General features: G+C 43.2%; 2 protein-coding genes across 3 annotated transcripts in view; both read left to right on the forward strand.

Moving 5' to 3' along the window:
* Nucleotides 1-1,026: 1,026 nt before the first annotated feature.
* CRLS1 (cardiolipin synthase 1) lies at nucleotides 1,027-6,394 on the forward strand. Its single transcript, XM_058020252.1, has 7 exons — nucleotides 1,027-1,314; nucleotides 1,604-1,741; nucleotides 2,155-2,284; nucleotides 2,727-2,812; nucleotides 3,168-3,236; nucleotides 3,554-3,645; nucleotides 5,081-6,394. The coding sequence occupies exons 1-7, from the start codon at nucleotides 1,027-1,029 to the stop codon at nucleotides 5,190-5,192; spliced, it is 915 nt and encodes a 304-aa protein (XP_057876235.1). The 3' UTR covers nucleotides 5,193-6,394.
* Nucleotides 6,395-6,658: 264 nt separating this feature from the next.
* The window catches only part of COMMD1 (copper metabolism domain containing 1), a 67,665-nt gene continuing 48,326 nt past the window's right edge, over nucleotides 6,659-25,997 (forward strand). The window contains exons 1-2 of one of the 2 annotated variants that reach the window (XM_058021547.1): nucleotides 6,659-6,853; nucleotides 24,387-24,668. In XM_058021547.1, the coding sequence (XP_057877530.1) occupies nucleotides 6,659-6,853; nucleotides 24,387-24,668 (477 nt within the window). Of the gene's footprint in view, nucleotides 6,854-7,521; nucleotides 7,547-24,386; nucleotides 24,669-25,997 lie in introns of those variants that run through there. The other variant, XM_058021548.1, reaches the window with a different exon arrangement.

Consider the following 25,997-nt stretch of genomic DNA (forward strand, 5'->3'; position numbering starts at 1 on the left):
GAAGTGCTGAATGCCTCCTGACTTTGATGAAATCAGAACCATGGTCTGGTGCAATGAAGCAGCAGCTGGGAAGCTTTCAGTGTAAGAATTAAAAACCTACAAACACCAATACACCCTCCCTAAAGAAAAATATACTTTAAAAAATCAGGACTTGTTTGCCCTCTTTCATTTCCCAGGTAAGATATGATAGATGACAAAAAGCAGAAATACTGAAACTTAGTGCCTCACCCTGTTATTTAAGGGACAGCAGGGACCAAATAAACTTGAAACTGAGAACTGGTCAGCCAGATGAAATGCTTTACGTACAAAACCGTAGGTTCTACATGGGAGCTCTGAAGGGGCAAGGTCTGCTCTATCAGCTAAAGGGCAGTAGGTGTTGGAGGCTGATTTTGGCTTAGTGCAGGGCTGGGACAGGAGCGTGCCCCAGGAGCCAACAAACAACTGCAGCTGGGAAAGCGAACTCATTGCCGTTCCTCCCTGAGACAGCAAACGCGGGCAGGCCAGAGCCAGGAGCAAGGGCTGAGCTCCAGACACCACTCGCGCTCTCGGAGCAGTTTCTCAAGGCAAAGCGAACCTCCCCCTTCCTCCCTCAAGGGCTTTCCCAGAACGGCGCGGCCCCGCCGTGGGGGGGAGCGGGACGAGCCCGGGCAGCCGCCCACCGGGCCGCCATGGGCATCGCCGTTCGCGCCCGGGGGCCGCCGGGGGAGAGCCTGAGGCGGGAAAGCACCGGGAAAGCGGTGGAAAAGCACCGGGGAGGCTTTCCCGGCACCGGCCCTTCCACTCGGCTGCCAGCCGTAAAGCGCGCGGCCTGAGGGGGGGCGGGGCTGACGCAAAGCGCCGCAAAAGGTCGCGCGTCCCCGGCAGCGCTCGCGGTACACGCGCCGCGCGCGGCTGGCGCGCCGTGCTCAGTCCCGCGGCGCGGATGGCGCGAGGCCGCGCGCTCCCGCGGGCAGCGCGGCCGCGCGCGTAGGGGCCGCGGGCAGCGCCTCTCCCGCAGCGCTTCTCCCGCGCCGCTCCTGCCGCGCCATGCTGGCCGCCGCCTGGCTGGGCAGGGGCTCCTGGGGGCTGCTCCGCGGCGCGGCGCCGAGGCGGCCGGGCGGCGGAGCGAGGCCTCTGGGTGGCCGGCCCGGCTCGGCGGCGGCGGCGGCGGGAAATGAGGCGCGGCGCGGCGGGGGCGTCTCGTGCGTGCCCGCCTGCGCGGGGCTCCCGCGGCTGCTGCGCGCGCCCGCCGCCGCCTGGCGCCTCCTGAGCGGCGGGGCCGCCCCGCCCGAGCCCCGGCCGGAGCGCGGCGCGGCGGGGCCCTACGCCGAGCTGGTACGTGCGGGACGGCGGGGACGGGCGGGGGAAGCCGGGCGGGCTGAGCCATGTCACACACGGCGCTCCGAGGCACGGACCCTGCCCCGGCGCTCTCCTGCTGAGGCAAAGTTAATGTTTAGCAGGTCGAGGCCGTGCGCCTCGCCAGAGCAGCGCGCCGCTTCCAAGAACTTTGCCGGCTTTCTGGCTAGTTAAGCGGAAAAAGTATTTGTAGCGATTAAAACTCTGTTATGTGCCAAGGCGGGGTTCGAGTTCCTGCCCTGAAGTTTTTTCGTTTCTTGCTTTACAGTATGAAAACCCCTGGACCATCCCAAATATCCTGTCCATGGCGAGAATGGGTCTGGCGCCAGTTTTGGGCTATTTGATTGTTGAAGAGAATTTCAACGTTGCCCTCGGTGTGTTTGTCCTGGCTGGCGTGACAGACCTGGTATGTCGGCTTGGAAGGGCTTTGGGAGCGTTGGAACAGACTCCTGTGTAGAATGGAAACGGGCAAAACAGATTTGTTTTGTTTTCTAGGATTTGTTTTTAGATTTGTTAGTTTCTAGGAATGCTGTATATATCCTTTGTGGTGCTGCAAAGGGAATTTGCAGGTGCCTGAAGGCATTAATGCTAATGGAGGAAAGGGGAATGACCAGCCCCGGGTGGGCATTGGCCACTCCGTGCTTGTGCACCTGCTGGTCTGTTAAATGATACAAGTATCAGCTAAGAGGTATCACATTTTATCCTAGTTAAACTCGCTGTTTTACCTGATGTCATTCATTAAATATCTCTCTAAAGTAGCGTGCAGGAGCTGTTGTGGTTCATACTCTTCTAACAGCTATTGAATTTTGGTTTTCCTAGTTGGACGGATTTATTGCACGGAACTGGGCTAATCAGAAATCAGCACTGGGAAGTGCTCTCGATCCCCTGGCAGATAAAATCCTCATCAGTGTGCTCTATGTGAGCCTAACTTGTGCAAACCTTATCCCAGGTGAGGAAATGTCATTTGTGTGCTCTAGATGAGGAAAGGAAGGTCGGTTTGTGTGTAGCAACACTTCTGGTGTTTCTAAAAGGAAAACTGTGTATCTCTTGGAACTCTTGCTATGCCCTTTGTTCCCATTAAGCACTTCCCCAGGGACCCCACAGAAAGCAAGTGCTGCCACATACAAAGTGGCATGTACTGCCATTTCTAGGTGCTCTTTCTTTAAAGCACTAATAGTAGTTCTGTAAAGTTGTTTTTCATGGACTGGATTGTTTCAAGTCTTCAGTTTAAACCCTTTCAAGAGTTGTGTTAAACATCCTCACTAATGCACAGAACTCGCTCAAGAGAATTTGGGTGCGGTTATTTCATCTTGCATCCAATTTCCAGCTCTTTTGTTTGTGTTTTACCTTTAATCATGGGCAGTTTTTCACTGGCTGGTGTTGCCTTGCAGTTCCCCTGACTTCCATGATCATCCTGCGGGACGCGGCGCTCATTGCCGCCGTCTTTTACGTGCGATACAAAACTCTTTCTCCACCGGTGAGTGCACAGCATTAAAAGTGTCTAATCATAACAAAAAATACATGAATAAGCTTAATTAATAGCTGAGTTGTGACCAAGAGATTTGTCATCTTGAGGCTTGATGGTCACAAGATGCAATGCCTGTCCTTTTGCCAAATAGATTTCTGAGCAGAGCAGTGTTTTAATAAAGTATGGTTTGTAAAGATAAGTCAGAGCTACTGATAGCTTTTTTCCTGTGTGTGCTGTAATAATAAATCTTACAAAAGAGCAGTGTAATTCAGTGCTACAGTTGCCTTTTCTTTATCATGTGGACAGGTATATTAGATTGAACGTACAAGAGCTGCATTTTTTCCCTCTTTTTCTCCCCCAACAGAGAACCCTGAGTAGGTATTTTAACCCCTGTTATGCTACTGCACAATTAAAACCAACATTTATCAGCAAGGTAAGAGCAATAACTTGTTACAAAAGATAACTCCTGGGTGCTTGGAGCATTGTGTGGCTTGGAGGGTGGGGATGATTTACCACTACTGCTGAGTACAGTTTCAAAATAGTGCCAACTATACCTGGATCCTGAAAGGTTTTCAGCTATGCTCTGTCAGAGCACGTGCTAATTTGGAGAGAGTAAGATGCTTTATTTTAAGAAGGTCTCAAAATAAATTTTCTATATGTAAACTAATCCTTAAAGCAGTAATACAAGTGTGTGTTGGTATTCCTTGTACTCCTTCAAGTTGCTCACAGTTCCTGTTTTGCTTTTCTCAGATGAACACAGCAGTTCAGCTGATTTTGGTGGCGGCTTCTCTAGCAGCACCTGTTTTCAATTATGTGGACAGCGTATATCTGCAGACATTATGGTAACTGATATCTTACATCTTTTTCCCCAGATAATTTAATGTGCTCCTAAGGAAACTGGTAATCAAGATTAATTTGTGTGGAACAAAAAAATCTTCTGTGCTCAGAAGATGCAATAGGCCCATATGCTTGAATTTTTACACCTTTAGTCTTAAATGACACCAGAGATAGATATTTATTTGTATTTAATGAAACTAGTAAGATCCAGGAATATTAGCTTAGAAACAAGTCTTTGGGGTAGGCATGGTGAACACAGGCAGAACACAAATTCAGATCAGTGGAGAAAAAAGGAGCAGGAAGAAAGGCTGCATGGATTGAAATCTTGAAATCCAGGTTTCTGCAGCCTGTTTGAAAAGCACATGGAGAAATGGTGATTCCTCCTAGACCTTAGGAAGGAAGGAGAGGGATGGGATGAGAACAGGCATAAAGGAACTTTCCTCCTTAAAAAATGCTGTTCCCTCTGCTCTCATTGAGTTCTGAACTGCAGCTGGCTGCATCTGTTAGAGTGCAGTTATTTTTCCTGAGCTGTTTGGCAAAATTTCAGAACAAAGAGTTCTGAACAGCAGATATCAGAATTACTTAGTAACTTAAAGTAGTACAAAATCCAGTGTTACTTGTCTTCTAGGGAAATAAATTAAAAAAAACCAACCAAACCAAAGAAACCAAAACCACCAATCCAAACCAAGAAGTGTTTAAGGAACTGTGAATGAACCTTGATCTTAACAGTCTGTGGTTTTTTATCGTGGTGGTAAGACAAAATCTAGAGTTGCCTCTGGGTGTAATTTGGCCGGTTGTTCTGTGAATGCTCTCAGAAACTCCCTGGCAGTGCTCAGGGAGGGCAGCAGGAGCAGAGGGGCAGGCAGGGCTGTGGCAGTGACCTCAAGGTGGTGTCAGCCTTTCACAGAGGAGCACTGCTCATTTAGGGGTACCTGTGGTCTGGGAGGGAAACGAGAGGCTGAAGCAGGAATTTGTTCTTTAGCTTTGGGACTTGGTGAAAATGGTAAGTTTGAGTCTTGAGGGGTTTGAATGCTCCCTGCTCACACTGCCAAGGAATAGTTTCTCACATTTGTCAGTTCTCAAGCTGGTAAAAGTTATGTAGGCTGCAAATGCTGAATCTTTTGTTTTCCCTTCTCTAAAGCAAGTGCTGGTGTGGTGACAATTTGCCCTGGTATGCAGTTACAGTGAAGCACGCTGCTTACCCCTGGATGGCAGAGCCTTTGTGTATCTAATCCTCCCCATAGCCCTGAATTTCAGCTTATAAACTGTAAGCTGCATTTGTGTGGAGCATAGTTCCTGACTGTGTAGTTATAAACAGATGCTAAAAAAAAAAAAAAAAAAAAAAAAAAAAAAAAAAAAAAAGAAGAAAAAGGAAAGAAAAAGGCACTTTTTCTATTGTCCATAGACCCCCATGACTTAGAGGAACTCTTTTCCCCAAAGGTGCATCACAGCTTTCACAACGGTGACATCTGGCTACAGCTATTACCACTATGGCAGGAAAACTGTCCAGGTGATCAAGAACAAGTGGAGTGGTCCAGGTGATCAAAGGTGAAGTGTTCCTGGAAAGGCAGGAAGAAGGTGCTGTGCCCCCAGAGGTGGTGGTATTGCAGCTGAGTTTTGGATCAAAGCACTCTTTGTTTATCTGCTTAAACCATGGCATCACAATGAAGTGAAATTTGAACATGTACTGTGTATATATGTAGAGACAGACTTTTTGATGTATTTTTAATTTCCTGAAAAAACGAGGTTGTTTACAAAACCAAATAAATAATTAGTAAAAACACAGGTTACTTGCTGCTGCCATGTGCATTCTCAGTAATTTTATGCTGGTTTTGAAGTCAAGACACACACTTGGCACCATGTTTGTTTTGCCATATTCATGCAAGGCACTGAGTACACTGGGATCTGAGAAGAAAAAGCAATCACAAGAACAAGTTTGTACCTCAGCCTGTCAGTAAACCAGCACTGCCCATTAGGACCTAATGACTCACCTCAGGCTGCAGCAGAAGGAAGCACGTCATCGAGGGACAGTGTCTGCAGAAATTCAAAGCAGAGAGAAATTTTGCTTTATGTTCCATGAGTGATACTGATAAACCATGAAGAGTTCCTACCCTGCTCCCTTTTCTTTTTAAAGATAAACAATGATGAACTGTACTGAGGGTTTTTGAGAAAGGTCAGCGGTGCTGTGAGGAGCCTGTACCCAAATGGAGTTCAGTTTCTCATCCTATGTATTCATTGCTAGTGATTGAAAGAAGTTCCTGTATCTCCAGATGCTTTAAAGCTCCTAAAGATGTTGTTTAATCCCAATACCACTGGCTGAAGAGGACATTTAAAATACTGTCCAAATGAATGGAGAGAGTGGAAGAAATTTTAGATGTGTTTGCTGTTATTTCTTCCTGTGCTTCCAGCTTCAAGATGTACTCTGTGCTCCCCCTCATGCAAGGACAACTTGTTCTTTGCCTGTTCTCTACCGAAGAAAGAGCAAGGCAGAACAGGTCAAGTTGATCATAAACTCATATTTTCTCTTTGTGAACAACGTGATTTTTCTTTTATGTCATAAAAAGTACAACTATGAAGGGTTTCAATGACTGAAAATCAGGAGGTAAATAATACCACTGTATTATTGTTGTATTAGCAAAGAAAACTTTCTGTAGAAGAGCACACCGTCTCTTTTGTGACAGTGTGTTTGTATAGATGAAGTATTTTAATGATTTCTTTATATTGAAACTTGTATAAAATGGTTCACAGAGAAAACACTTGGTCTTTGTTAGTACCTTTGTTTTCACCCCGTCTTTAATGGTTAGCCCTGCATCTTTCAGCAAAGAATAGAGGGTGGACGTTTCCTTAAACTACATGAGTAGTGGAGTATTTTCCGTGCCCAAACCAGCTCAAAAAGCGAATATTTATTGTACGCACCCAGCTGGTTGCTGTCAGGTTCTGGTTAATGGAACTGGAGCTGGCTCGGGGAGCATTTCTGGCCCCTCGCGGCCGCCGTACCGGGGACGCGCCCTGCCCGCGATGGCGGCGCCCGAGCCGCCGCCGCCGCCGCCCGAGGGCTGCAGGCCGCTGAGCGCGCTGCTGAGCGGCATCGCCCAGGCCGCCTTCCACGGCACCACCGGCATCACCGAGGAGCTGCTGCGCGCCCAGCTCTACCCCGAGGCAACGCCGGACGAGTTCCGCGCCCTGCGCGCCAAGATGGGCGGCCTGCTGCAGGTACCGGCGGCGGGGGGAAAGGGGCTGCGGTGCGGGGGAAGCCGCACTCCCGCCGGTGTCCGGCATCTCCTCCTCCGGGGGGTCGGGGTGCAGGGCTCGGAGCTCTGCCCTGCCCTGCCCGCGGTGACAGCTTCGGCTCCATCCCCGAGCGGCCTGGAGCTGTGTCGGGGAGGGTTGGTTGGATCTCAGCGAAAGGTTCTGCGCCTGGAGAGGGCTGGGCGCTGAACGGGCTCCCCGGGCAGCGGGCACAGCACAGCCTGGCAGGGCTCAAGGAGCGTTCGGACACTGCTCTCAGGCACAGGGTGTGGCTGCTGGGGATGGGGCTGTGCAGGCGTCCGTGGTTCCTTTATGGACCGCGTTTGGACACTGCTCTCAGGCACAGGGTGTGGCTGCTGGGGATGGGGCTGTGCGGGGCCGGGAGCGGGGCTCCATGGTTCCTTTATGGACCGCGCTTGGACACTGCTCTCAGGCACGGTGTGTGGCTGCTGGGGATGGGGCTGTGCGGGGCTCCTTGGTTCCCTATGCTGGATCCCATAAAGCTCCGCTCCTTCCGCCGTCCTGTGCCTCGGCTCCCTGGGAGCCCCTCGGGAGCCGCAGCCCCTCAGGCCCGCGCTGTGCAGGGAGCGGCGGCACTCGGGTCTGTGCTCCCGGGAACGCGAACCTTTCCTCTCTGAGGAGAACTGCAGCTTTCTTGTAAGTAAAACAAAAGGCACCACCAATCATGAGGCAAGCCAGTGTACTTAGTCGACAGATTTTGCTTTTTGTGCAAGGGAAAAAGTCTTTTTCCCCATAATGGAGCCTTTTGGTCTCCGTTCAAAGCGTTGTGTAGTTCCCGAGAGCTGCATGGGCTCAGGGAGCCTCCAGGTGCTGAATCCTTGGATGGCCGCTGCCACCTTGTGGGTAAATGCACGCTTGGATTGGCCACATTTATAAACGTGGTCCGTAGTTTTAAACAGAATTGAGAGATTCGGAGTTTGATGAGGATGATGTCACTCACTTTGTGCCTTTATGAAGGTTCTGTCGTTCATTTAATGATCACATTCATGTGGTGCCCCGAGAAGCCTGCAGTGGAATCCTAAAAACTGATTCCTTCAGAGCTCTCTGGACTTTTTTCTAGTGGGTAACTTAACAGAAGTGACAGCTAAGTTCTATGGATCCTCATAGGATCCGTGCTCTAGAGCATCTTAAAGGAGCCCCTCGGCCTTCTGGTCACTCTGAGGGCCCTCTTTCCTTCACACCTGCCAGTTTTGGGGGGGAAGGTTGATACTGGGACTGTGCTTTGGAGGTAGGGAGGCTTAAACTGATCTTCCCCTTTTAGTATCTCCCTGACTTGAAACCTGGAGGGTTTTTGTGTTACGCTGTATTTGCTGATAGCAGCAAACTTCAAAAGTGATCCTCTGTGCTTACAACATCTTGGTGCATCTTTGGATGCCCCTCTTGGGTGCTGGTGTCTCCTCAGCTCCTGAAGAAGCAAAACTTACTGCAAGATCTGCCTTTTCCCTTCCTTGTCAATTGCCATGTGAATTTCTGAGCTTATTTATTCCAGTTTTGATACTTGATTGTGAAAAACCTCTATAATTACAAAAACCAGGGGAAAATATGTCTTTGTTACCTTTTTGTGGTTTTATTTTGTCCTTCCTCTGGGTGGTGGAGGAAGGGTAACAAACAGTAGGATGACAAAGTCTGGAAACAGAGAGATTCATTGCCCCTGTGACTTAATTGGTGTTGGTGTCTTCTAGGCAGTGAACATGGATCTGGGCCATAAATCACCTCTTGCTTTCACTGATCTGAGCTTAAACAACGTGAAGGACTTCCCAGTACCTCTCTGCATTCCACCTGTGCAAAGCATGTGGATTAATAAAAAGTCTGTCATTTTTACTGTAGCAATAAAAAATTTAAAATTTTCTCCCCCTGGATTATACAGAGAGTAGTGCTGGATTTATGTTTATAAAAGATGTCATTATGATCTACTTCTTCCACCTGTTTCCTTTGCTGCCCATCCATCTGCTGAATATGCATGAGTCATCCGACCTCTTTCTAAAATGTCACATTTATTTTGCAGTGAAATCATGTTTCTTTATTAAATTGACTTTAAAAAAAATCTAATTTCTGGTGTGGAGATTCGTGGAAGGCAGGACAAAGCCCTAGGAAGGCTGGCCCTGGAGAACATATGATTTTAATGTTCTGTTAATTGTTTTTTGCCCTCTGCCTTCATCCTTCCCAGCCTCCTGTCCCTTAAGGCTGCAAAGCACTGAGAAACTGGGGGAGAGCAGCTTTTGTGAATTCTCACCCCCAGCTTTTTTGGGTTTTTCAAAGGTTATTTCATCCTGATTAAAACACTAAATTTGTCTGCTTCTTAGATAAGTTTAGTTTACGGTGTTAGTCCACCGGTCATAGTTCCTTTCCATGTGGAGCAATCCCGCTGTTCTCCTTTTGGTGGCAGTAACCTCTCGCGTTTATTGAACGGCATCCTTGGCTGCTGGGTTTAAAGTCTTCTACTTTGGAACAAACTTTACATAGGCTAAATAATAATAAACGTTTCAGCATGAGGAGTAGAACTTATATTTTATTTATAAGTTGTTTTGTTTGGTTTTCTGTTTGTTTCTTTTTTTTTTTTTTTGACAAATACTGAGGAAGTTACCATCTGTAATAAATATCCTGATGTGTGAATGGTATATAGACATTATATTATATTATATTATATTATATTATATTATATTATATTATATTATATTATATTATATTATATTATATTATATTATATTATATTATATTATATTATATTAATTGTTAAATATATTTATATTTCTAAATAATATTATATATATATATAATAATAAGAACTTGAAATCCAGCATATAAATGTGTTGTCCCTAAAGATTGTCTCCCTCCTGCTGGGGACTGCAGCCCTTTCCCTATGAAGTTGCTGTTGTGACCTCAAGAAGGGTTTCCAAAGCATTTTACTCCTGTTTGACAAGGAAAAGACAACTCCATAACAGGGACCTGCCCTCATGGGAAAAGAGCAGAAAAACACTTGGAAGGTTCCCTCACTGTGGAGGATAAAGGCCCTTGCTTCTGCAACAAGGATTTCTGCTAACAGAAACATTTCTGCTAACAATTTCTGCTAACTGGGGGAAAATAAATAACTTCTTGCATTTTTTAATAAGGGGAAAGAGTTGCCAATCTTCCCTCTCCTCAGATACCTTGTGATTCCTCAAATGTGTGAGCTGGGTCATGAACTCCAGAGCACTTTGCAGTTGTCCAAATTTCTGGAAGGCTGAGATGGAGAGCAGCTTCAGTCTGAGATAAAATAATTTTGGAAGAGCTGATAGGAGAGACTGCTTGCTTTCAGCCACTTAGATTTGCAGTTGTGCCTGCATCTACTAACTGAAAATAAAACCTTTTTTAAAACCTCATTCTTCTTGATTCAGGAAAAAGGAAAAAAGTACTTGTCCTGCTATTTTCTGCCCAAAAATGTGTCCCATGTAGCGTTATACTTTTCATTCCAATGAATGACTGGGCTTATAATGGATCATTCTATTTGTTGTTGGGCCAAGTGAAAATGTATTAATAACTTTGCACAGAATTTTGTGAGGGGGGGAATGTCTGTAGTGTTATAATAGGACATACATGAGAAAATCATTATTTTCTGAATTAATGTTTGCCTGGAACAACTAAATAAAATCACAGCTATTTTTTTTAAATTTAGCTAAACACCACTATTATGTAGCTCACTAATCTGAGCACAGCTCAGTTGCCAGCTCACCAGTGTCTGGTGTTACAGCATACATTTTCTTGTATAAACTCTAGTCCCACAGTTATTATTTCTTTTTTTTCCCTTTTCCAGCATTGTCTTAGGAGGGTAGAAAATGTCATGTTTTCTGGAAGTAGCACCTGTTGAATTGCAGTGATGAAAATGTGCATGGGCACTCTCCCAAAGCTCTCTCACTGCTTTTAATGTGAGTTATTTTGGCTTTTAGGTTGGTGTACGTGTGCTCACTTCACAAGGGAGCTGGCACAGGTGGCAGGCCACATAAACTGGAGGGGAAAAATGCTTGAAAACAGTGAAGTGGAGAGGAAGGCTGGGTGCAGAATGTGACAGGGCTGAAGAACATTGCCAGGAGTGATAAGATCAGTGCTCCACTGCCTGCAGCAGCAATTTGTTGCTTAGGTATTTCACCTAGAAAGAACAGCGTGCCTGCATCATTAGGGATTTTTTCATGACTTTTTTGTGAATTCTCAAGTTGCAAAAGTTGGGATTTGTGTTGTCAGAGCCTCTCACATTTGCAGTGTTGCTTTCACGGTACTGTGATTCCTGAGGAGATGTGTGGGAGGTGGTGTTAATGCTGGTGGCTCTGGGGTTTGGAGGTGATGCTGTTCTGCACCACGAGCATTGTTTTAAACAACAGGCTGTGAACAAGGAGCCTGTACATTACAAACCTCAGCTAACTACACCTGCAAATCCTCCAGGCAGACAGAAACAAAAGGACTCCCACAATTACACCGTCCATTTAATGAGTGGTATTTCCTATAACTGAGACAGAAAGGCTCCTTTCGTCTGGGATTGTGACATGCTGATACTCTGTGACTGTGCCACCTCAGTGAAAATGGCTCACCTGAAGTTTAATGGTTTACCTGACCTTTTGCAGTGCTTTTTTTTTTTTTTCTTTTTTTAAGCTTAGCTACAGAAAAGTGGCAGATTAAAGAAACGTCATCAGATCTGCGTCACTGGTCTGTAACAGGTGTGGTGGACTCTCTATTGCCCAAACAAGAAGCAAATCTCTCTCTCTCTCTCTCTCTCTCCCAATTACAGTGGTGATTACATCTCTGCAAGCAGAGATCTGGTTGCTGTGCCCCACTTGAGGAGGTTGGTGCTCCCTGTGTGCTTCTAGAGCAGGCAGGTCAGCACTGGCTCTTCTTGTGTCTAATGCCTCTGCACTACCTCTGAATTTAAGAATATCCTACTGGAACTTAAATCTGCTAATTACCAGGTTATGGACTTGCAGAACAGCATGCTGCTGAGGAGGTTGGACTCCCTGGTGGTGGCAGTTCTTCATGTCCTGCTGATTCCCACTTTCCCATCCAAATATATGGTTTAGTTTGTTGCATTTGTAGGACTTCTGCAAGTACGTAGCACTTTCATCATTAATGACCTCATTTCTCAAAAAAAAACCCCAAAAAAACCTAAACTCTACAGGTGAGATTTCATAAGTTACACACACATATGTGTGTCTGTGAGCAGCTTATTTTGTGTATATAGAGGGGTCTGTGCACACAGACACTCCCATGCACAGAAAGGGAAATATATTGGTTATGCTGAAATTCATTATTCCAACCTGATCCCTACAGTGTTTCTCTTGAGCTGAACAAGAGTCTACTCTGATTGAAGAACAGGGAGTCAGATCTTGCCTTTGAAGATCATTATTGCAAATTAAATGCTTTTACTATGCTTAATTAGTATTCATCAAACACAGGCTGTATGGAATGTATTTGAAAAGGGAGAAGGACTCCCTTAAGCTTCACATGTAGTTTTGTGCCTTTATTTCAGTACCACTAAGGCTCCATTCCCTGCTCCCCAAAGTGTGTGGGAAATGATGGAGAGGGTAATGAGGCTCAGTGCCATCATCTCACTGCACTGGTGATTTTCTGGACTACTTTTGAGTGGTCTTTCCTATTTTAAATGTGGGACTCTGAAAAGGGGAGAACTTGAGCTGTCCTGTCTTCAATTTGATGCATAAAGAAAGACTAGAAGAAAGGAAAGGCTCAGTGCTGAAATTTTATTCTTTATTAAATGCTACTCTAAAAATGGTGTCTCTTACAACTGGTGTGAGGGAAGATGAGTTCTTGCTTGCTCTACTGATGGTGTCAAGGAAGTAAAAATATTCATTTCAACCTCCCTGCTCTCATGTGAGGCTGCCACACAGCTGAGCAGAAAATAAACCTTTCTTTCTTCTTTCTTGCTCTCTTTCTTCAGAGAGTGTGGTTAACACATTGACTAGCACTCTGTCAGAGATGTAGGAGTGTGGTGTGCACTTGGGTGAAGTTCACAGCTAGTGCATGAAAAGGAAACTTGGATGACACAACTCAACCTTTTTACAAGCTGAACTTCTGAAATTTTTAATTCCTATTAACACTTAGCTACAATCTTGGCATGATGTAATTTAGATTTTTGACTGTGCTAGTGTGTAGCAACTGGGTGCAGTATATCCAACAACTTACTAGAAAGAAAAAAGTGAAGACAAGACTAAAAATTTTGTATGGTATGGCTAGAATCTGCTAGTATGGCTGGAATTATTGTAGTTTGAAGCTTGTACTCTGGATTTCTTCCAGTCTGGTGACCAAATATGATGGAGCCTGACTTCTTCAACATTTGGATGACATTTGTTTTTTCAATAGTTTATTTAATTAAAAAAAAAAAAAAAAAAAAAAAAAAGGAAAAGCTTTAGTGGCACAAAATACCAGGCAATGTTACATGAATACTGCAAATGTTACATGAAGTCCTTTTCCATTGATGTTTTAGTCCTCAAACCCAATGGGACAGAAGTTGTCAGGTGAGAACATCTGACAGCTTGAGCTGCTGAGTGACTCCTGTGTTTCCCCAGGAGCTCCCTGGGCAGTCAGGATTAGCTGCAGCTTCCTGGAGGGCTCCAAGGTCATCCCTGGGGGATGATTTATTTTATAACAAGGTGAATTGAGTCACTTTATTTAAAGGCAGGGCCTAAAATACCTCGTTTTTAATTCTATAATTATCATTATAAATGTATGCTTTTACACAGTGAATTTTAAGGGAAAGATTCATTTATGGAGTAAGTAAGAATGAGTGGAACATTGATGGCCTGCATTGTGAAGTTTAAGGGTTCATTATTGGGAAAACCAAACTGGCTTGGTTGGTTTGTGAGCTTTGGTTGGTTTTGTGTGGTTGTTTTTGTTTGTTTTGTTTTGTTTTGGCTGTTTGTTTGTTTGTTTTGAGGGGAAGGCATTTTTGGTTTGTATTCTTAACACCTGAAGCTTAAGCACAGTAGTTTTCCATATATTTTTACCATTGGATTTACCAGTCATAAACAAGGAAACCAAATCTTCCTTTACTTATTTTAGCCACCCAGCTATTTAAAAATTGCACTGTTTGAACAAAGTAAGTTGGACTTGCCTTTTCCTTTGTTTACAGTGCATGAGCACCTGGTTCTGGTTGATAGGCAAGATCTAATTCAGAGTATTCTGTCTTTTATAAAGTTGGTAGTTTTAGAATTGTACAGCAAGCCTGGGACTCCCTCCTCATTCTCAGTTCCCAAAGGAGTTCAGTATCTGTTTTTCTGTGTTTGAGGACTGCAAGTTGAATTTTTAAAGGTGACAGTGATCTTGGAATGCAATTCTTGATCCCTCTAATTCTCTGGCATATTCTGTATTTACCTCTTTACAATGCTGGTTTATATGTGGTTTCATGTAAGTAAAAATAGACTGCAACAATCTCATGAAAACAAGACATAAAATATTCAATTCAAAGAAAATGTGACCTAACATTCAACTTGTCCAAACAGTTTATAGCCTTAAGTGTTTTTCTAACTATTTAAAAAATATTTTTGTCATTGTGTCAGTCCATTGTGCATGTTAATACATTTCTGAAAGCATGTTTTTTCACATCTCTCTCTCTTCCCTAACAGTAAAAAGTGGCAATACAAATATAGTTTGAGCAAAATCTGTGGGTTTTTTTCCAAATAAGGTTAGATTTTTTTCTGGTTGAGATGTTTTGGGATCTTTGCCAAAACATTTCTACCTCAGCTTGGTGGGTAGTTTTTCCTTTCCTTTCCTTGCAGTCTCTCTGAACTGTGATGCCAGGATTATGAAATATGTTTTGAAGATACAGGCAGACACTGAAGTAGTATCTGTGTGAAAGGCAAGTAATCAACAGACATTTTTACTCCTTGTCTGACATTTACACATGGCTTTGTTGTCTCTCTTCAGACTGTCACATCAGATGTGCTGTTCTCTCAGACTCTTTTTGCCTTTTCTGGTTCAAAAGTGGTTTTTATTCTCTTCTGACAAGCTGTATAAGTACCTTTTAGTTTTACACAGTCACACATGGCAGAAATGTTTTGTGTATTTGGATTAGTTGTGATTCCTTTTTTATTTTTTCATTTAGCTCAAACTTTTAACATTTTTGAAGTGTGAAAAAATGCTTGTAACTCCCTTTTTCTGTCAAAGAAAAAAATGGTACATTTATGATTTACATTTGCTTGGCAAGGAAAGTGGGTTTGTTCATTTTATGACATGTCAGGAAATCTATAAAAAGTCTCATAATGAACAGAAAGCTCTAATGAAGTTGTCCAGTTCATGTGGACAAATGACAGGGAGTTTAGTGAATAGGAGTAGCCCCCAATTGACTAAAAGACAAAAAGACAAAAGCCACAGGAAAAATTAATTTAATTAGTTTGATGCCAAGGGTTGTAGTGTCTTGCAGCAATTGATTGCTGAAGTTTCTAACAGCTGAGGCCTTAAAATGTGAAATCTAAAAGCAGATTTTCAGCAGCAAGCAGTTTCCACTGGTGGGGTACCTGCAAACTCTGCCAGCCACAGCAGTGAACAGGGCTGGGCAGGGACAGGGCTGGGCAGGGACAGGGCTGGGAAGGGGTTCCTACAAGCTTTGGGAACCTGATGGCTTGGCCAGCTCTACTGATGGATGATTCCAGCAGCCCAACCTGATGGAGACAGAGAACCACCCTCTCTGGGGTAATCCCGTTAGTGTTTGATGGGATTCTCTTGGAGAGGGCTTTGGTTGATGTCTTAGCAGTTTCATCACATCATTAGCTTTTCTTCTCCCCAAATGTTAATTGTATTTAGTGCAGAGATAATGTTTGATACAGGAAATGGCAACTAGATCTTTATGGGAAAGTGAGAGATGATTTCTTCCAAGCTCCCTGCTTTGGCCTTTGCTCCTATCAGGGGATGTTTTCCAGCAACAGGGATGGAGAGGAGGATTTACACTTGGGAATCCCATGCTGAGGAGTTTGACCTGTTGCTCCTTTCTCCTCATAAAGGTTTGGCTGTTTGCAGCCACCAGGCTGCTGCTGGTTTGGGGAACATGTTTTATGTTTCACTGAGCTGCCAGGAGGGAAAACAATTTTCCCTGTGCTGAAAGGAAGCCCTGGTGGCTGGGATCCTGAGAATGGAAGCTTCCCTCTCACCTGTCAGCTCTGTCAGCATGTAACATGAGTTGTCAAAGTAGGTGCTGAAGGAGCAGCTGGCAGAGCAGTGTTGCTTGCTTCCTGTGAAGCACTGTAGTCTGTAAGCTTGTCTCCTTTCCTGGCTGATCTGTGTGCTGCTCTGAACACAGGGTTATGGCCAAGGCAGGGGTGTGTTCCCAGCCTGGGCTGGGAGTGCAGAAATCCTTCTTCTTGCAGGTAGGAAATGGAACTCCAGCTGCTGCTTAGAGTGGCAATAACAGGTAATGCACAATAGTGCTGGCAATTGGAGAGATTGGAGTCAGAATTTGCCACTAAAAGGGAGTATATGGCAGCAGTGGAGGGATGAGACTCATAGAGGTCATGTTTTTCACTGCTAGAGCATCTCTGCTTTATGTCCAAATGCAAGCCAAGGGACAGATTAGCTGAGGTAACCATTAACTTGTAAGATGCAGACAATCAAGGCACTCTGAGTAAAAGTGGAAATTTAATTCACGATACTGAGTCTGTTTCTGTGCTTGGTTCATAATAAAGCAAGTTTGTGCTGATTTCACTGACAGGATCACTGCTTGCAAAGCTCCAACAAGCTCTGCTAATGTCTGCACCATTACTGCACTCAGGGTAGGGCTACAACTTTTTTTTTTCCGTGTCTTCCAAATGAAGAAGTGCTCCAACTTCTATTTTTAACTCCCCTAAGTGAAATGAGATTAGACATGAAGCAGTAGTCTGCGGCAGCAAGTAATTTTCCCAGAATGATTGTAGAAACCTGATAAACAGAGATCTCTTTTATTGTAAGAGAGTAGAGGGGAAGAAGAAAGGGCTGAGCACGTGGTCTCCCAAGGGAATGACAGATCGTGTCACCAGTTCCAGGACTGTCACTGTCTGTCTCTCTTTTCCTGCTTTTACTCCATCTCGTGATTTTTTTTTTTATTTATTTACCATCTGCTATTTTCTGTCCTATCTGGATTTCTTCTGCCTTTTATTTACCTCTCTGTCTTTGGCAACAGTCCATTAAACAGCTTTCATCTGGTGAGTGTTCTTGCTTCTGAATCCAGCTCCTTCAGGGCTGGAGAAGAAACCATTTTAGACTGAGTAATGTAACCTCTAAAGATCTGTATGTTCTCCAAGAAAACAGCTCCCTTCTGCTGAAACTGAGTTCAGGGAGCACATGTGTGGGCACATTCATTTTGAAAGAGGTTGAACCTCTCAAACTTCTCTGTAATACAGCTGCATCTTTAAGAATACTGGGAATATGACATTTCTTTCCCTCCACCCCAAGAGGCAAAATGTTTCCTAAACCACAACAAAAAATTGAACTTGAGTGGGGAAAAAACTATTGACAAAGTCTGGGATTTTTTTTTCTTTGCTGTAATTCAGTAGAGTACAGGTCAGGTTACACAATATATAGTTGTATCTTTAATTTCAGTATGTTTATATTTTTAATCCTGCTATATCACCTTTATTGTTGTTAAGTACATCTGCTCTTAACAGAACTTTTGTTTTGTTCCATGTTTTATCTCCCTCCAGCCGGTCCAGCCTATCTGTGCTCTCTGAGGAGCACTCTCCATTGCCTTTTGTCTTGTATAACTCTTCCTCTTTCTATTTTAAATAATACAAATGTTTTGAGAACTTACACAGGAAGGAAGGGCTGGTGCTTTTTTTAATGTTTATTGCTTAAAATCCAAGCTTTTAGTATCTCCTCATAATCTGAGTCTGCAGGCATCGTTTGGATATCCACCTATGAGTGATGTTATCCGTGGGTGGGCTTGTTCTGTTTCTGTTATTAGTTTGTCTTATAAGTGCTGTAAGTGTCTAAGTGTCTCCTCTGTAGACAGAGTAGGTGCAGACTGAGTAATCCTGGTGGCTCTCAGTTTTCCTTCAGCTGAAGATGTTTTCTGGGCTGGGGGAGCCACTTGAGGCTTCCAGGAAGTGCGGTGTGACTGCAGGGACACAGCTCAGGTTGCGGATCCTCTGGTGGTTGCCTGTTTGCATCAGCCCTTCATCCTCTTTTGTCATCAAATGCATCTTCACACCACAGTAAAACGACACCTTCTGCAAATAAATTTAGGAAGTGGTGTTTTATGGTGTTGTGGGTTCAGACCGGGCATTTCTAGCAGCTGCACAGACTCCTGGCAGGGGCAGGCTGGAGAAAAAATATTGTGGTCACTTCACATGCTTTCAAAAACTAATGCTGAGGTCTCTTTTGTGTTCAGTTGTAAGCTAGATCAAAAATAGCTGAGTATTTACTCCCCTGTGATGGAACTTTAAAGCAAAAAAAAAAAAAAATTAACAAAGAACATAGTTTGGTGAGCTTGTATGCAAAAAAAATAGGTTGGTGTTTAGGGGATTTCTGCTTGGTGGGAGCCTGGGAATTGTGGGGGTGAAGATGGAGGAGTGAGAGAAGAAGCATGGAAGTGACCCATTGAGAGGAGTTTTTTCCTCTCATGTGCACAGTTGACAAGTCTGTGTGGAATCAAGCTTCATAAGATCAGGAAAACAGGAAGGATGTAATTTTCAATTTGCCTGAAACTTGATCATCCACACACACGTTTTTCCCATCTGCAGTAGCAGTTCCATAATTTTTGTGTTGGTGTGTGTTGCGAGTTCTCCCATCCAAGAAGAAAGCTTGATGAAAATCAGAAGTCAAATTTAAAAATATTTACAAGTCTGCTGAACCTCTGTTGACCTGGTGAGTGCCTCCTTGGCAAGGAACCAAAAGATTGGAATAAAAAAATAGTTGTTGCTGAAGACCTGTTACATACTGGAAAAAAAGTAAGCTACAGGGTTTAAATAAATGTATTTATTAACCTCTTAATGGTTCACAGGTTCAGTGGTTCTTTTCTCTTAGCAAACTGGTTTTGCTGCTTTCACTACAGCCCCATAAGAGGTAAATAAAAGTAATACTGGGACATTGTATGGAATGTAAATAAAAGAATTTGTGTGATCCCCCATGGATTTGATGAAGATTTAAGATGAGTTAAAATCTTTCTACTTTGTGGTAGAAATACTGAATGTATTAGGGTCACTTGTGATTTCTGACTTAGAAATTTCTGGGGGTGTAGAAGCCTATAGTTTTGGGGTTTTTTTCCCAAAAGATGGATCACCATTTTCATGTGCAGACAGGCTGCAGGCTGTTGTATCTAATTTTATCTTAATTCTGATTCTCAGGAGAGCTCTTGGGCTGTAATAAACAGTGTTTGTGAGGCACAACCTACCAACTAGTTGCAAACCTCCACTATCTCCAGAAACGTGGGAAAGTCTTCTGGACTTATATCCAGGGCCCATCTGTGGGAACAGCTCGTTTATTACAGGGCTGGACATCTCAGCAGCCCTTGGGGGAGCCAGGCTCCTGCATACCAAGGAAGGCCCAGAAACCACAGGGTTGGGAAGATGTTGGATTCCTCCTGTCACAAGCTGCTCTCTGCAGAGGAACACGCTGAGCTGACTCTGACTGATAGCACAGTGTCAGCAGCACTCATGTGCTGCTCTGAGCTGCTTCTCTTCCCTGCAGGCAGCTGCTGTTTGCCCCCAAATCCAGGAAATGTTTCATCCTGAGGCTGAGAAGTGAGAGATGCACGTTGGTGTTACCCAGAGTGGGCTTTGTGTGCTGAAGATGTTCAGCTGAGCAAGGTTCCCTGGCACGTTCCTCCTGTCTGCAGCTGCTTCCACCGCTCCCTGCATGCATTCCTGGGGGCTCAGAAATGGCTTGCAGGGCTCTGTTTCTAAAAGCACAGGAATGAGAGGGGCTGTGGTGCAGGAATAACCTCTTACCCCACCTGCCAAAAGCCTGAGGAGGCGAGTTCAGCAGCACAGCCCAGGGCACTGAGTTGTTTGTTTCCTTGAGCTTGGGATTGCTTTGTGCTGCAGGCTGGCACTTCTGGGGGTCAGCTGGAGGAAATGCCTCCACACGCTGCTGTGCCCAGCTCTTAGAGTTCTTCTGTGATGGTTGACAAGTCATGTTTTTCTTCTGAAAATGAAATGTGTTCTTTTTTTTCCCAGTGGGTTTTACCAGTTGTTGTTTCTCACTAGTACTGCATGCTTGTCAGGCTTTATTTCTCAGAAGAGATAATGAATTTAAGTCTGTTTTCCTGTTCTGTGTACCAGGGCACATGTCTGATGGATCTAATTAGGCTAATACAAAACTCTCCAGATTACCAAATATTGTTTCATTAAGGAAATGGTATTTGAAGTCTTATTTTTATTGGCTGAATTGTATTTGAAGACACAGTGGGTTTGTGTTGAAGGAGAACACAAGGAGAATTCAGTATGACTAAAACTGTTTCTTGCTGTTCAAAAGCTTCTGGAAAGGAAAGCATTTGTGTGCTTGTAATGACATACTGTCCATAAGCTGTGCTTTCTTGGGGGGAAAAGAAAAAGTGCTTTATCAAATCACAAAATACATAATGTGAGGAAATTTTTAATATCTAATGGTGTTGTTTTACAGACTCTAGTTTTGAAATAGACATTTCTTACTTTTCTTACTTAGATATTTAAGTGAATAGTCACAGTAAAGTTAATTTACATTTGGTACTGGCATAGAACAGCTGTGATTCTATACATTCTTAAGAGAGCTTTTCTGGTTTTTGTTAGTTGAAGATTTATATGTTGAAATGGTAAATTACTTGTGATTACCAACAAAAACTGAAATTAGCTGAGAGTATAAAGTCTCTATAACATAATGATGTGTCACTAACAGTACAGTGACTGAAGATATGGCAATTATTCTGCACTTTAAGGTCTGTCTGGGCCAAGAAATTGGCATTAATAAGATGTTTCACTCTTAGAACCAATGCTGACAGTGATTCAGCTGTAGCAGCAGATGGATAAAACAGGTTTCAATACCTTTAAGTTCTGAGAATTTTCCAGTTAGGATGCTAAACTGTGCATGTGTTGTTTATTCCAGCAGTGAAACAGTCCTCACCATGGCAGTTGGAGTTGAACAACAGCTGATAATTGTCATTGTCCTGGGGCTGATAAATGCTCATCTGAGGCTCCTGGGGTTTAATAAAAGCATGAGAGGGAGACTTATAATCAGATATATTTCATCTGTCTCCAGATATAAGCACAGAAGAACCACTCATGTTCTAACTTAAATCAATCCTTAGAAATACCAATCAGATGTATCCTCTATAATTGGATATTCTATGTAATAAATGAGCATTGTTAAAAGTAATAGAAAGAACTGTTTGTAATGCAATGCAGAATGTGATTTGAAATATAATTTTTTGCCAAGTTAAAATAAAACATTTCCCAAGCTTAAAAAAATTCTGAAGTGAGGCCCTTCATATAAGCAATGAAGTAGAACTACATTTGTTTGAAGAATAGATTGTGTAAATGTTCATGCAACAAGAGACCAGAAAGATCAGCAAAGACTTTAAATAGTCTTTTTTTTTGTCCACAGTGAAATGTTTCCAAGTTAAGATGAAAAAGAATACTAAAATGAGTTACTGCTCTTATGTGACTTGAAAACCATTATAGCCAGTGGGATTTGTTTAGAAATTTCAAAGAAAATATGTCTTCATTAATTAAAATCTTCATGCAGCTGTACCAAAATATACTCTTTGTCTGTATCCACTTCCAGATAATTTTTTTAAGGAATTTTTAAGTAGTAGTCATATTTCCAAGAAGGGAGAGAATGAATTCTAGTCTGAATGCTGGATTACAAGGCTGTGTTATTTAAGGTATGCATTATCTGATAAATACTGCACCAAAATACAGTATGGTTGCTACCTTTTGGGTTCTTGCCTGTGTGCAGTCAGTTTCTTTTATGTGTAGAGTATTAAACTGTCCCTGTTGTGTGCACCTGTGCACATGTGTATATGAGGGAGGTATAAATGATGGCTAATTATCACACATGGTTTCCTCCCTCTGGCTTTATGTGGCACTCTTTTGGTAGCAAACTGTATCAGGGTGCTTATTATACATAAAGGTGCAGAGTTTTTAAATGTAGCTCACGCCACACCTTAATTAATCAATCTCTTGATGTTCTTTACCAAATAGTCAGGTTGAACTGTCCTGTATATGCTCTAGTAATATTGTTTTGTGTTCCTTATGCTTAAAAGTTCCAGTTTGGTCATAAGCTTCCTTGTCTGGATACACTTCAAAGTCAGATTTATATCACATGTCAAGCACAATAAGAACTTTGTGTCTGCAGTTTTTTATCAGCTTAGAAGGGCACTGCCAGAAATCTTGCTGCATCTTGCAAAAAGGGTTGTTGTGAAGGGAGTGAGGTTAAAAAAAAAATCCAGAGGATTGCAAATGTGAAATGGTCGAAGATTATGAAATCAAGCCTAGAAAAGGGGTGCCTGGTATCACCATGAACCTGCATTAGGTTAACATTTAACATAAATGAGGTGTTTAGCCATGACACCTTTGCTTCACTCAGTGCAGAGGACACGGTTTGTGTTCTTGGTTTCTGCACAGGAATAAAACAGAAGGCAATTTTCTGCACAGCTGAACTGGGAAGAAAGTCTGCACCTGAAGCGGATCTTGCCAGGGCTTGCTGCAGGTGCTGGGTCTGTGCTGGGGTCTGTGCTTGTTGATTCACCTGCCCTCCTCCCCCGTTCACATCAGCCAGCCCAGGAGGAGTACACGAGCAGAAGCAGTGTCACACAGCACACAAACACAGATGCAGTGATGTGAAAAATATTGAAGCAGAAAATACTCCACACTGCTGTTAGTAGACAGTGTAAGATGTGGCTGTAGGAAAGGACTGTAAGTCTGAATAGCTTTTCTTCTGGAAATAAAAAGAATTGCTGTTTTCACTTCCAGCATAATGAGTTAGTACAGGATAATTACCTCTTAAGTTAAATATTTCTGATCTAAAGCAAGCAGTATGTACCAATATGTCAAATGCCCTATAGAAAAGCCAGAATGGTGCACTAGGCAGCTCAGATTTTGGAATAAAATCACAGATGCTCCTGTTAAGCTGGAGCCTTAATACAGCCGAGGGTTTACTCCTAGTGTTGATTGCCATTTCTTTTCTCAATCACATAACAGATGGCAGCTGATCTATTGTGAAAGCAAGGCAAGGCAGCTCATCCCTTGTAAAAAAAACACTGCAAACACCTCCATTTTTAGATCAGCACTGCCCAGTGTGCAGACAGACAGTGTGAGGTGCACAGTGTGTGTGTTCAGCCCAAAGCCAGACAATGTCACAGCCCTGGCTAAAGGAACGAGGCTGTGGTTCCCCAGTGCCTGGAATGCAGCTGTAGCTGTACCACATCAGGGCAGGTTAAACAGAGGCAAATCCAAGGACTGGCTGCACTTCACCTTGCTGTGCTCCGTGCCAGCATGTGCTTGGAGGTGGTGTGCTCATTTTGGAGAAATTGCATCCATTTTGTGTGAAAATGAAGCAAAAGCATCTGCTTGAAATGACAATGAGGAAGTTTAACCACAGCTTCCTTTTTCTACCTCCCATTCTCCCTTTGTGGCCATGTATAGCAGTGGCTAGTCCCACTGAGGCAATGCAAATACAAGGCTGGGGGTTTATTGGTTTTGAAAAAATAGATGGAAAAAACTGGATATCTATATAAAAAGGGTTATTATCGTTGTTTATTATTATTGTTGTTATTACTACTACTACTACTACTACTACTACTACTACTACTGTTGCTGCACAGGGACAAGGAGTAAATGACCCCTTGCACTCTGTTGCAAAATACAAATAACGCCTGACAAAATCCACCAATGGTCTAAAAGAAGCTGCAGGTGCATTGTTAAGGCTTTTTGGGCCTTATGGATTGAATAATACAGATGAAAAAATGCAATTGCATTTTGCATTTTGACTCTCCCTTGAAAGGCTCTTGCTGCTGCAGGCCCTGCTTTGCTGGTGCAGCACTTACCAGTTTTGTTCCTTGTTTGTGCTGTGGAGGTGGCAGATGAAACTGTGGGTGTTGCCGTGAGCTGGGCTGTCCCTTCATTGTTCCAGCCCATGAGCCTACCTTCTGTGTCCCAGCCTTCCTGTTTCCGGGCCCAGCAGGGCAGCAGTGCAGTGCCACACCTGACACAGTGTTTGTGGCACTGTCCATTTGGGAATGCCTGTGGCACAGTGAGGAAAGGGCCAGGAGACAGGGAGAAGCCTCCTTGCTACCCCATACCAGTGCTGAATTCCCAGAGGTGCTCCCAGCTCATTGCTGGAGCCAACCCACTCCCCTCCAGCTGCTATGGTGCAGAATCTGGGATTAGCAGTAGGCACTTGCAAATTGAGTTTTAATGAAAGGTGTCAGGTTATTTGCATAACCTGGTTTGTTTGTGCAACCATTTTAAAATCCCGTATTTGTCAAACCCTAAAGATGTGTCTTTTAAGTCCTCAGTTAAGCAAGCTTTTCCCTTTTACTCCCTTTATTTTCCTACAGTCAATTGCTTCAGCAGACATGGATTTGAATCAGCTGGAAGCTTTCCTCACTGCCCAAACCAAAAAACAAGGTGGCATCACATCAGATCAGGCTGCAGTCATTGCAAAATTTTGGAAGAACCACCGGACTCAAATCCACGAGAGCCTGATCAATCAGAGCCGCTGGGATAATGTCCTGAAAAACATGAACTGGAGAGTGGACCTGAAGGCACAGTTGAGGCACGTTGATCAGATAAACACTCCTGTTGCAATAGTTGAAATGGAACTGGGAAAAAATGGGCAGGTAAGCTTCCTTTTGCAAAATATATACACCTGATGTAGCTGCACATGCACTGAGGGATATTGCCTATTGCTGAATTCACTGCATCCAAATCAATGCAGTGGTTGATTCATCACCACTGGCCCTTTAATGGACTTGAAATTGGGGTCCATCTTTGGATACAAAGAAACATTCTGGGTGGTGAATGCAATTTTTGCTTTTTTTTTTTTTCTTCATATAAAGAAGATATAACACATATACTGACATATATATATATATATATATGACATATATATTGACAGCTCTCTTTACATTAAGCTTGTAAACTCAGAGGATGTAGAAATCTAACATGATCTTATAATTCTGTTTGTATACCATGCACTGCAAATTCAATTAGTCTTCTTTTCTTTTAATTCAACACTAAAATTAGTTAAAATACACAAAGTAGGAGCTGAAAAAGAGTAAAGTTCACATATTACATTTTAGAACAAATGAAGGGAAAGATTCCTTTTTATTTTACATAACACCCATTCTTATGTTACTTATTACCTGTCACATTATGCAATCTGGCCTTATCTACCTGAAAGATATCTGTCTATATATATATGGCTCTATCAGTGCTGAACATTGCCTTCCTTTTTTTATCTTTATAGTCCATAGGATTGTACAGCTGAAGGCACAGATTCCCATCTTCACATTTGCTGTTCTTTTCTAACAGGAAATGTGTTTCAGTTTGGTATCTTTTCTCTCTGTGATGTTTTAGTAAATTTCAAAACCTCATTTCTTAGCAGTAGCTACTGCAAATCATGCCATGAGCTGATTTGGAAATTTTGATGTTAATAGTTAATGTTTTGCAAGGTTTCTTGTATTTCATAGTATTGTAATAGCAAGAGTGCCTGAATTAGGAATACCTCATTCCATACACCTGGAATATACATGTGCATAGGAATGATTGAATTCCAGCTTGGCTAAGCCAGGGCAAGAATGAAGGTACATAATGTCTGAGATCCTACAGAGGCAGAAGGTATTGTTGGAATCACTCTGTTGGTTCACTTTCCTTTGCAGTCAGTGGAAGTTGATCCTCCCTGAGCTTTCCACTTGTGGTTCTCTGCAGTGACCAATACAGTAATGGTGTGTGCCTTCTTCAGGTTTTTTCCTAACCTCAGAGAAGTGGAGTTTTCTACTCAGTATCTTGAGATTGAAAACCATTGTGTTCTATTAGCAGCAAATGGAAAAAAGGTTGCTTTGAATAAAAAGGTTACAAGGGAGCACATTATAATGAGTACACTGAGTACATTAGTGAGCAAATGGCAGAAATACCTACATTCATTAAAAAGTGCATCCTTAACTCAG

The sequence above is a fragment of the Melospiza georgiana genome, chromosome 3 (assembly GCF_028018845.1).
Source record: "Melospiza georgiana isolate bMelGeo1 chromosome 3, bMelGeo1.pri, whole genome shotgun sequence".
Lineage (NCBI taxonomy): Eukaryota > Metazoa > Chordata > Aves > Passeriformes > Passerellidae > Melospiza > Melospiza georgiana.

Excerpts from the sequence above, each read along its gene's own strand:
- CRLS1 (XM_058020252.1), top strand. The coding sequence starts at position 1,027 with ATGCTGGCCGCCGCCTGGCTGGGCAGGGGCTCCTGGGGGCTGCTCCGC. Across the intron at positions 1,742-2,154 it reads TGGCTGGCGTGACAGACCTG|TTGGACGGATTTATTGCACG; the intron begins GTATGTCGGCTT and ends TGGTTTTCCTAG. Across the intron at positions 2,285-2,726 it reads TTGTGCAAACCTTATCCCAG|TTCCCCTGACTTCCATGATC; the intron begins GTGAGGAAATGT and ends GTTGCCTTGCAG.